The 12,497-nt window shown below is 34.7% G+C and overlaps 1 protein-coding gene across 1 annotated transcript; it reads right to left on the bottom strand.

Annotated features, from left to right (window-relative positions):
• Positions 1 to 648: 648 nt before the first annotated feature.
• On the bottom strand, positions 649 to 8,522 carry fzy (cell division cycle 20 protein fzy). The gene is made up of 10 exons (XM_073076713.1): positions 8,051 to 8,522; positions 7,593 to 7,699; positions 7,197 to 7,367; positions 6,256 to 6,349; positions 5,775 to 6,004; positions 4,768 to 4,914; positions 3,604 to 3,731; positions 2,878 to 3,025; positions 2,276 to 2,475; positions 649 to 1,577 (listed from the first exon to the last, which is right to left on the bottom strand). Exons 1-10 carry the CDS (start codon positions 8,346 to 8,348, stop codon positions 1,478 to 1,480), a joined length of 1,623 nt encoding a protein of 540 aa, XP_072932814.1. The 5' UTR covers positions 8,349 to 8,522; the 3' UTR covers positions 649 to 1,477.
• Between the last annotated feature and the right edge of the window lie 3,975 nt (positions 8,523 to 12,497).

The following is a 12,497-nucleotide window of genomic DNA, read 5'->3' as shown; positions in this document are numbered from 1 at the left end:
AATTATCCACCTCATTTTATGTCTAGGTGTAGTCCTCAAAATATTTGTCAATTCATAAAACCCATATAGCAAAATTATAATTCAGTATGTATCATTTTCTTGAGATTGCCCCCCTTAGTATAAGGCAGAGTTGTGAACTTAAATGTTTAACTCTGCTAATAAATTGATAAAGTAATCAATGAAAACAAATACAATACGAGACAAAATATTTATTTAATACAGAATAAAATAATAACAATGAAAAAAATCAGAATCTTAACACAATTCACTCTTAAATACATAGAAACAGTAGATAACACCTAGTCACATAATATTACATAGATCACCAACGAAGCCGAGGTAATGAAATGTTTGAAAAGTGAAAGCAATAAAATTAGTTACAACAGATATGGCAAAGGAATGTAAAGTAAAGTAGAATGCTTCTAGGATTAAGTCCGCCTTTTATACAGATTTTTATGGTATAATAAAGTTCTACTTAAATAAATCAATAAATAAATAAAGTAAGAAGATAAGAGAGATTGAAGAAACAAGGACAAGAAACGAAATTAAAGCTTTACATTTAACGACCTCAACTCCTGTTCGTTTTCTTATAAAAGTTGCTAACATACGTAGACGAAGTAATCAAAAATACTCGTAACAGACAGTTCCCAAGATTTATTACATCCTTGTAAAATCAAATAACTTCATATAGTATAGTATAGTCATATGGTCAGTAGCCTACATCCTAATAGAAGGCGATAGCGCGATTTTCGCGAGTCTTAGTCTTAAGAAAATTACAAGCTTTCACAATGGCGCGTCATTTTAGTATACAGATATAAAACTCAATTTTTGGTCGTAAATAATAACAACCAAAGTCAAATCGAACTAGCGATAATCACATAATCGCATCCATTAGTACAACGCCTGATATTATACAACATAAATGATGATAACACAAATTTCGTATTTAAATTAAAAAATTGAATGTAAATAAAAAAGTCGGTACCATCAGATGTACTCAGCGTTGTGATGTATCAAATGAATATCTAACATAATTATAAGTACTCTACCCTTTGTACGAGTTTTTACGTTTGCGTACTATTTATATTTGTAAAATTAAGTGTCGTTACAATTGACTATTCAGTTTTTTAAAACTCAAATTGCGAAATTTTAGTTTCGATGAGGTCCACGGCGGCGCTGTATGCGTGAATTTGTAAACGTTGAACGTTTTCGAGCAAAGGTAAAAACTCGCAATAAGGGTATTTTCGAGCAAACGTAAAAACTCGTACTAAGGGTACTTATCACGAAATGGATAAATTTACCTAAATCACTACTTGTAAAAATGACAATTATATAATATCAGTCAAATAAACAATTGAGGTATGGCTGCAACCCTTTTTATAGCCCACAGTTGGGCACAGGTCCTTCCCTACAACTGGAAGAGGCTTGGACCTACTTCACTTCGCTGCTCCAATGTAGACTGGTTGCGACAACATTATTACCTAATAAGAGAGTTCATATTTAATAGGGATTTAGCCGCCTTTGAATCTGTCGGTTCTTTTTTCTTTGAAGGATCCAGCATGAAGCATTTCCAGAGCCTGCAACAAAATAGATTTTTTTTTAAATTGTTACAGGTTAAACGGTAATTACTTTATGCAGGGGTCAAGCTGCAGTCATTTTTGTAAAAATCCAGTAGCAACAAGCATGTAATCCTCTTGATAGTAAAGGGTAACTGCCGCTCTTGGATATCTGTAACCAACTACTTGAAGCCGATCACAAATGTCTTGGCACTTTTACACTCTTAAGTTAATATTCAGAACCTTCCATCGAATCGTAAGACCGCTTCACACTAGAAATATATGTGGTATCCCCGGTGGAATCACGCCAAGGTAGAGCCCGACATCATCGCGCTCGGTGGATTCCTGTTGTGTTTCATCTCTCTCGGAGTTCTCCCATTAACGGCTGAGGACGGCTACCGGGGGTTTAGCGCGTCGTCGGGTTCTATTGGAAGGTTTTCCGGATAAATTTCCGAAAACCCCCACCTCCGATCGATTTGAAACTTTGCACAGACAACAAGTTACAGTACCGACTATAGAAAACTCCACAATATATAAATATAACGCGCTTGAAGATCCAATTTTCAAAATTCTATTTCTATCTATATCTATCTATATATATGTCTATAGATATTTTCCAAAGAAAGGTCTGTGCAAAGTATCAAATCGATCGGAGGTGGGGGGTTTTCGGAAGTGCATCCGGTTTCCCCCTTGTAAACAAAAAAAAAGCAACTGGTTACCGCAAGGTCTCGTCCGCGCCCGCGGAGAGCACGGAGGTGCCGTCGGGCGACAGCGCGAGGTGCAGCACGCGCGCCAGGTGCCCGCTGAGCTCCGCCACGCGCGTCATCAGCGGGTACTTCCAGATCACCAGCTGGTTGTGCGCGTAGCCGTGCCCCGAGATCAGCTCCTTGTAGTGCGTGCTCCACAGGATCGAGCACACCTGGAACGACGATCCATCGATACAACCAGCTATTTAGGGGCTCAATATCATTGATTTCCTATAATCTGTCCCATCTCCAGATAAAACAACAAGAACGCAACAACAAGTTGGAACCCCCTCGTCAGTAACTTGCCTAATCGCACGGTAAAAGGTATGCACGCACGTTCATATGAATACCAGCTTTATTTTGCGAAAATGGAAAATGTATTATTTTTCACTATGTCTCCATTCTACGTTCATATTTATTTTATCTATTTATGTTTTTAGATACCCTTTTATCCATAAACTTTATATATGCAACATTAAGAATATTCAAATAATTTTTGACACAACACACAAAGATATTATTTATTATTAATTTGGCATTATTGAGAGGTATGTAAAATGTAAAGCGTACGTTACCTGCGACTTAGTGTCGACTGTGTGCAAGTTAGCACCAGTGCTGACGTTCCAAATGCGGATGGTACGATCGGCCGTCCCGCCGCCCGACGCCAGCAAGCCCGCGCTCCACGGACACCACGCGAGCCCCTTCACAGCTGCCAGGTGTTGACTGAACACGCAATTAACACACGGTTATTAATTACTAGCTGACCCGGCAAACGTTGTGTTGCCATATAAATAAATAAAATTTAAGGGTGAACAACCCTTATCACTTAGGGGTATTAAAAATAGATAGTAGCCGATTCTCAGACCTACTGAATATGCATATAAAATTTGGTGAAAATCGGTAAAGCCAATTCGGAGGAGTACGGTAACTAACATTGTGACACGAGAATTTAATATATAAGATTATAACATATTCTGTCGTTCAAAATCATTATGACTAATCTTTCTATAGTCATCATCAACCCATTATTGTCCCACTGCTGGGTACCCATGCTGGCCATGTTCACTTCACATACCCTTGAGTTTTTTTTTTTAACATAATTCTTTTGATATTTTAATTAACAAAACAGAAAAACCTAAGTTAAAACACTTCTCTCGGCCTATTGTCAATGGAACAGCATGGTAGAGTATGCTTGAAGTCTCTGTTGGTAGTAACACACGGTCCAAGTAGGACTTAAGAAGGATTCTAACTGTACTAAAGAATAACTTAATTTTATATGTGTTTACAAAATGTACACTTACTTGAAAGAATACAAATACTGTGGTTGTGAGTAATGCTGTCCTTGGGCGATTGGCCAGATGTTAAGTAGATTGTCGTTACCACCCGAAGCGAGGTATTTGCCATCCGGAGACCATTTGAGACCGCAAATCTACGAATTAACAAAATTTAGCATTATTATGCAATTTTATTTAAGTATTTAGAGAAGTAAACGACCTCATAGCACCTGCACCATTTTACATGTTTCTTCTCAGGTGTCAAAGTAAGGATTAAAAACCGATATTAACGAATTAGTTAAAAGTAAAGTAAGATATTTTAAATATATTAGTCTTCAAGGATGCATATTATATCAAACGGCACGTGGATGAATAGTTGCACGGATGCATTAATGCGTTGCAGTGTCTTCGCGACTCGCGTGTGTGGGGCCATGCATGGCAAGAAAAAGACAATATGCATATGGTAGCCATTAGATTTGCACGCGGGCTCAAACCTACGTAATACGACAAAGGCCCAAAGTCAGTTTCTGAGAGGTAGTAGTAGAGTCCGTGCCAAACTTCTAGTCCGCTCTGAATATAGAAACGAGTCGTGTCGCAACAGCAAATTGTAGATATTAGCGGGACGACGACAGCGCGGGATCCCCCGGCACCCGTTCGCTGCCCGCTCTCACTCGTGGGTACATAGCTGCGTTAGTGTGCCCTTACTATTGCTACGGAGTTTATGCTTGCAGTTGTGTTCGACCGCATTAGCTCTCTGACAACCTGCGCGCAACTTCAGAGCGGACTAGAAGTGGTGGTAGAACCCTTTGTGGTTCGACTCCGGCAGCACCACCGCAACACCTATTTCTGCCTAATAACAGCAGTGTTATGCGCTGCTGTATCCCGTTTCGAAGGGTGTGAGAAGGGAGACATACTTTTCCGAGGCGTTCCTTAGTCCTCAGGAGTAGCGGCGCATCTGTGGCCGACCTCAGGTAGGAATATCTAATCCTATCTGGGGTTCATTACAGATGTCCACGGGCGGCAGGAGCCACTTACCATAAGGTGGACTGCATGCTCGTCTGCTACACCTAAATTATAAAAAAAAGTATCATTAAATTGCTCCTAGGTTACCTCCGGCGTTGTGCCTTAGTTCCGGGACCAGAACGGCTTCAGAGCGGACTACAGCAGTATCACAAATTGGTCGCTCGTTACCTCCTGCGTGTGCGCGGCGACGGCGGCGACGGCGTGGTCGCGCTGGCGCACGTCGTGGTGCACGATGCGGCCGTCGCGCGCGCCGCTCGACACCACGTACAGGTTCCACGCCAGCGAGCCCACGCGCCCCGTGTGCCCGTCCATTATCTGACAAAATCATCATCATCACCATCAACCCATTCCAGTCCCACTCCTGCGCACGGGTCTCCTCTCAGAATGAGAAGGATTGGGCCGTAGTCCACCGCGCTGGCAAAGTGCGTATTCACATATCTTTGATATTTTCTTTTTTTTTTTATAAATCTCTCAGGTATGCAGGTTTCCTTACGATGTTTTCCTTCACCGTTTAGCAAGTGATAATGAATTTCTAAAATGCTCATAACTTTGAAAAATCAGGGGTGCGTGCCTGGGATTTGACTCTCGGTCCCCTCGATCGAGAGGCCGAGTTTCTTAATCACTAGGCTATCACTCCTGTTTCCTATATAATATACATAGAATTAAATATGCACATAATTTCGAGAAATAAAAAGTTTGTACCCATAGCTCGAACTTCATATACTATACCTATTTATTTGTAATTAATTATTATTTACTACAATAGTTTACAAATAACTTTATAAGGAAAAAGAACTAGACCACAGCAGCTTCATCACTTCAATGTCTAAAATACAGAAGTGCTATCAACTAAATAGTACATTACAATACGAGGACGAAAAATTTTTTTCTGACAAGTGTGAGTTTGCAGGCCGAGCCGCAGGCGAGGACTGCAATCACACGAGTCAGAAAAACATTTTTCGTCCGCGTGTTGTATAAAATTTTATATTACGGGGTCGGAAATGGGAGTTTTGCGCACGCGAAGCGTGCGTAAAACGTCCATTTACGCACGCCGTGATATAAAAAATCTCAGTGATTGATTCCGGAAATAACATTTTTTTTACAAATAAACATTAGACAGAAGGGTTGTTCATAACTATTAGTAATATTCAATATTAAAATTTGAGATTGTATACCCTCAATCTCTTGATCTTCTCACAGTCCCATAGCTCCACAGTTGCAGACGAAGTGCCTACAGCCAAATGAGAACTCCCTCCCTGAACCCATGCCACTGAGCACACTGTCTCCGATCCCTCGAGGGTCAGGAGTTGTTCAATCTGGCCTGTACCAGCATTCCACAAGTACACAGAGTTTCCTAAAGCCACTGCTAGGATATTTGATGCACTCCAGTCTACCAAATTGAGGTCTGCAAAACATGTTAAACTGTCTGTTAAATTTTTTTAGGGTACAAGAAACTTAAACATTACATAATAGTAGCAAATTAATAGTATCAACAAAGTTGTCTTCATACAAACTAAAATGCCTATATATTATAACACTTATGTTATAGTAATTTGGGATTTTGGCTGGCAAGATTCATTATAATGAAAACTTTTCTTATGCACCCCTCTAATTTTTAGTCCTGTGGTCTTAAATTAAAATCTAAATACTACTTACAATAGTCATCTAAAATATCAGGGGCATCCAGTATCCTATCGGGAGCTTGAGGTATGTATCTGGTTGTATTCTTCACTGTTGATGGAACCTTAGCCTGCAAGTGTCGTTTAATATATAAACATATACAGGTGTCATAGATACAGATCTTTTAAAGAGTGGGATGAGATAATACTGTGCTTAAATTACTATTAGGCAATTACAATTAGAAAAAACCTTTTTCTACATTTATTTAAGGGTTCGATTTGTAGGTGATGTGGACACACTCACCCACACAAAGACAAATGCACATCCAGACATCTTAACTCAATCAAACCCAGAACCCTTAAATTTACTGACTGACATATGCATTATATTATTCATATTCAGTAATAAGTAACTAGATAATGCTTTAAATAAAATCAAATCAAATCATTTTATTCAAAATAGGTTCTTTACAGACTACCTTTTGAATGTCAGTACAACTACCACCACTTCACAAGGTGTTTCATTATGGAGACGATGCGGCGAAAGAAACTCCATAACATACACCTTTTTTTTTTTAAATAAATGTTTTATACAATGGCAAACTTAACCTAATGGTACATGTAGAGCTGGATATACTTCAGTTCTGACCACGCCATTTTATCAGTCAAATAATATATAGTACACTTTTTACATAGCGTTTGTTTAACAACAAGTTTATACTTTTTTCTGTGTTACATAATCTATATTTAGGTATTGATAGTTTATTGATGTTTCTAATATTAAAGTTATGGTGGCTTCAATTTTTTTCAAACATATCAGTGTATTTTCTTATATACATTATATTTTCATAGATATATTGACTATGTACCGTCAATATTTTAATAGTGGGAAGAAGTTCTGTCAGGAACTCACCACGCTACAACTTAGTTTAAACTTTAAACTACAATAATAGATTTACAACTTTCAATCAAACTTACTTGAGAGTACACCACTCGTAATCTATTCTGGTATCCCTCGGGAGCGGCAGGGGCTTTACACGTGTACTGTAACAGTCTCCCTGGCTCAGTGTCCGTCAAAGCTCTCCCAATAGCCTCTGCTGCAGCTGTTTGTGTTACTACTTCTTCACCTTTGTCATCGTCACGGCTTAACTGTTAATAACAATCCCAAGGGGTAAATGTGTAATAAAAAAAATTGCAATACAACTATTTTTTTTTCTTAAAAGAACACTTCATTGTGATTGTATTAAAATTTGAAGATTCGTAACTGAAAAGCATTATCTTTCAATTGAGAATTTTTATTCAAGTGTTTATTTAATATCAATTGCAATAAACATTTGTCTTTAATAAAAAAATATATATAACAAGTAAACTTACCATATAGTGGCACAAGTCATAATTAGAATTGCTTCTTGACGGAATGAATCTGTCTGCTTTGTTTGGTGTTTTGGAGGCCTTGTTCGGGGTTGGAGTAGTGGAGCGTCCTGTTGAAGAATAGTTATACAGACTCCTGCAAAAGGTACTTGTAGACTATGAAGACTATCATTCATAACTAAAGTTAGGAAGTAATAAATATGCGCACATGGACAGTTGTGTTTAACATTATGTAATCTCTCTCTCATCTTAAGATTATAACAGTATCTTAAGATAATTAAAAGCGAACTTAAAACGGGTTAATGGATTGAGATTAAATTTTTAAAGGACGTTGCTTTCTTTATATAACATACATACATGTTTTATACATCTTATCGCGCGGGAAATAGCGTCCGCGTAGGGAATAGTTCAGTCCCAGCGAAACGTATTCAGTTGGGCTAGTAAAATAAAATTTATATTACCTGGAGATTTATTTTTTGAAGGAGTCTTCTTTCCCTTTTTATTTTCGTTCCTTGTAGGCGTCTTATTACTTGAAAGAACACTGGTGTTGCTCTGATTCGCAGATATCGATAACTTCTGCATAGATTGGTTGCAACTGCTCAAATTGATATTAGATATATTCTTGATCGACGTACTTAAAGAAGGGTTTATATTCTCACTGTTGGACTTCTTAGCCCACCTCTGAGGAGGACCCCGAGTTAAAGGTCCATCCATTGTCGCTAAACTGTTCAATTCGTTCAGATAATTGAACTGTGCCATACCTTTGAAACCCTAACGTACCGTTAACACTAGTGTATTTAACTATAATTTCAATCAGATTTATATCATCGAGAGGAAATCAGTTATTATTTATTTCAAAAACACTTCACGTTCATCAGCACTAAACAAAAGTACAAAACTTAGCAAACTAGACAGTGATTCAAAAGCCGTTGCGATTTTAAATCGAACATACAATGTTACCAATCCCAAAAAAATAACACACAATGCACACGGCTGACAAAACTATTCGGTTTATTATACTTGAAGATTTATTAATTTGTATTTTATTATTGTACATAAAATCACATTGCAGATTTATCTGCAACATGATATTTATATCGATTTTATAAAACAGTATAATACGAAATACGCATACGATTTTCCTTATTTATATTGAAATGTAATTTTCTTAGTGTTTTTGGATTATGCGAGTATTCCTTTGAAAGTAATTTTCTCATTTAAACTTTCTTCTAAAGCTAGACTATATAGTTCTATGGAATATAATCGTACATAATATAATATTCTCGTGTTAGTATAATATTCACAATGTTAGTTACCTTACTTCTCCTAAACGGCTTTGCCGATTTTCACCAAATTTTATATGCATATTCAGTAGGTCTGAGAATCGGCTACTATCTATTTTTTTACCCCTAAGTGATAGTAAGGGTTGTTCACTCTTAACATTTTTTTATTTATATGGCAACACAACGTATGCCGGGTCAGCTATAGTAATATTATAAATACTTATTTTCCTCATTATCATTTTTTATGGACAACGCCAAATTATTGGTGCTGGCTTGAAATATGAATGAAAATTATTGTGAATATCAGTCTTTATTGTCCTAATTCGTGTATTTATCGTTTACTTGTGCATGCTTGAACGTAAATTAAAAGATAAAATAGGAATAAAATAATACAAACTCAATCAATGGAATATCTTTATATTGAAGAATATAAAAAATTGTTCACAAAATAATGTCTATCTAAACAATCTAAAAAATATAATTTCAATAATGATTATTGCATTACAATAAAATGACAGTAAAGTTAATCTAGATAAAACATTATTACACTTAAAAGTCTCATTTGCTATATCATGGTAATTTACAATAATAAAATTATTACTAAATTTAGGGATGAGAGTGATTGCATACGAACGCAGTACACGTGTGCGAAATAGCTCTCGCTAACCGCGTATGTGACATCACTCTAATATTATACTTCGCTTATAATATAATATTATATTATATTCCTAAATTTCAAACACTTGAGACACTTGACTTATATCTGTGACGAGTAAGTATTAATTTGCACATAAAAGTTAATTAAACACATAAAAATATCTTGCGTACGTACAACAAAATTGAATTTACGTAAATGAAGTTAGAAAAACATTTAGTTAATTTCATAATCTAAGCAAAGTAAATACCATTTTTTTTAAATATTGGTTATTTTAAAAAACAAAGCAAAGAAAGTGAGAACTAAGAGAATAATCTAATAAAATACAACATGTTTGTTCCTGAAAATGCATTTTGAGCATAGATTTTACATAAAAAACACTTTATCATAATTCACATAACTGTACAATGATACATTGAACAACATAATACACTAACCAACTTCCAACTTCTATAAAACAACTATAGCACCATTTATAATTACTTATTTATAAGATATATAATCTTATTGACATAAAGAGATCCTCTATGATACCATCACATTCAATGAGCCATTTCTAAACAAAATGGCACGACTGGTTCTACCCCATATAGATCTTTATCAGATTAATTATTATCCACTGCAACATTACTATCTTAGATATTAACAGTAACAATTTATAAAGAAAAAGCTTGAAAGCCCAAAATTTTCTTAATCCTTCCTATAAACCATCCATAACTGAAATCTGCTGCAGAAATATGTTATAATTCATGAAATAAATTAATTTTGCAATAAAGATATATAAAATAGAATATTTCTGTTCTTCGTAATCTTACACGTACTGATTTTATTGATTGATTGAAATAAAAAAAATCACGTTATATTATGCTTAAGCTATAAATAGTGTGTTAAAGTGGTGAGAATTCTTATTTATTTTTCCTTTTACAAGTGACAAATGTAATTTTATTAAACATACATAAATCATATAAATGTCAAAATTACGTATGTAGTGCTTCTTTTGGTTTAAAACTAAGTTAAAAAAGCAAAGTGGATTCAATTTAATAATTTTGCTTAAAATATTATGGCGTAAATAATTTCGTTGTTTGCGATTATAGTAAAAATTTATGGAAATTCTAAACCTCCATCTTAAATGCAAAAGTAAATAAACCTAAGTAAGCAGTGCTATGTAGAAATCTAAATAAATTATTTAAACAGACTGGTGGGTATTAAAATATAATTAAATTCTTACTGTAATATTTTGACTATATGCTATTTTTAGTATATTAAACTTATTTGATTTCAACCTGTAAAATCTTATACATCAATACACTTAATCTCACGTGTGAAATATATGAAAGATAGTCATTATCGTTTCGTTGTAAACAATATGAAATGCACTAAGTACCTTATAGTTACTAAAATATTTAAATGTAAAAAGACTAATATTTATTTACGTGTTGGCAGTATTTGTGTAGTTCATTATTTACGTATAAGAATACCAGAGATCAAACATGTCTAAAATTAGTAAAAGTATTTATAATTATTATATTCTGTGTTATTTTAACGTAAAATCTCCTTGAATCTTTTTTTTATTTGCGACTGATTTTTTGTGTAGAACTTTTACGACTATTGAACAAGACGTATTATATTATAGTGGAACGCAATATCAGTTTTAAGGCGGAACCTGAGACCAAAAAATATAGACTCGTAGTTTTAATTTAATATTGTCAGTGCTATTTGTATTTTGTTCGAGTGGTTTTGTTTATTTTTGGTTTAAGTTTGGAACATAGTTTATTCTTATACTAAACAATCTTGAGCACAATTTATATTAGGAGAATATTATGGCTGTGTTGCACTAAATGATAAAATCGTATACGATCGCGATATCTGATAATCGCGTTTTTCTAACATTGACTCTAATTTAGAGTTACAGGCCTTACATTTACAACGTGGGAGTGCAAAATTTCCATTGTATTCTCATATTATTATTATGAGTCCCTTTAATTTATATCGTCACTGGAAACGCTAAAGTCTAATACGCAAAGAAGCCCTTTGGCGTTAGACTTTTCAGTTACTATGTGTATAGTGTTATTGAAAATATTACAACTAATTACTGCTTCACCATTACATACATATTGTTCATGTTTTGACAAATAAGAACACCATGTTTTTGAGCTAAAAAATACCATCAAGCAATTTGTATCAAAAATTATACTATAACATTATACTACTTTTTTTTGCTATTTTTCGATATTATTAAAAATAAAATTTGCCTACTTAAACACATTTTTAATTACAAAGAAAATCACTAGGTAATTATAACGAATTTAAAACATATTAAATGAATTGACAACATCATAATTAAACAATACAATATATAGGTTTTTTTAATCTGCCTGAAATATTTGATATTGACTAACCCCTTAGGATTATTTCATGTATTTGGAACCGTACAAAAGGAAGGAATTCAATAATTACGTTTTCAAACATGACCTGTCATGCCAATATCATATTCCACATAGTAACAAGTTATCTTACACAATTTAATAATGATTACTTGAGCTAAATTTACTTAGGAATTCGATTTTATGTGCGTTAATTGACACCTAACAATTAATATAATAATCACTGATATAATTTAATATGGTGTGCGTGAATATGCGTATCCATACATTTAATCAAACTGACCAATCTCGATGTAAAATAAATAATAAATCAAATCATATTTTATAATATTGTGCCTAAAGGTGGTCCACAATAATCAATTTTATAATAGAAATTTGAACACCAATGATCTTTGATAAACAACTTGTGTATGTTTGCTAGGAACGGCAATTATTCTGCATCGAATTTGGCCAAAGTACAATTTATATCCTTACTCTCCAATGTTGAGGTCAGAGCTAAAAAGGAAACAGGAGCATACTCCACCACGCTGGTCCACTATGCCGATCGATACACCAGTAGTTTTAGAAATTAATTATCACTTGCTAA

This window comes from Epargyreus clarus, unplaced genomic scaffold (assembly GCF_041222505.1).
Source record: "Epargyreus clarus isolate Ecla_fem2 unplaced genomic scaffold, WU_Ecla_fem_2.2 ptg000009l, whole genome shotgun sequence".
Classification (NCBI taxonomy): Eukaryota; Metazoa; Arthropoda; class Insecta; order Lepidoptera; family Hesperiidae; genus Epargyreus; species Epargyreus clarus.
The sequence above is the reverse complement of the archived record's forward strand: the minus strand, read 5'-3'. Positions and strand labels throughout refer to the sequence as shown.

Excerpts from the sequence above, each read along its gene's own strand:
- fzy (XM_073076713.1), bottom strand. The coding sequence starts at position 8,348 with ATGGCACAGTTCAATTATCTGAACGAATTGAACAGTTTAGCGACAATG. Across the intron at positions 6,005-6,255 it reads TGATATTTTAGATGACTATT|ACCTCAATTTGGTAGACTGG; the intron begins GTAAGTAGTATT and ends CATGTTTTGCAG. Across the intron at positions 3,026-3,603 it reads CAGTATTTGTATTCTTTCAA|TCAACACCTGGCAGCTGTGA; the intron begins GTAAGTGTACAT and ends TTGCGTGTTCAG.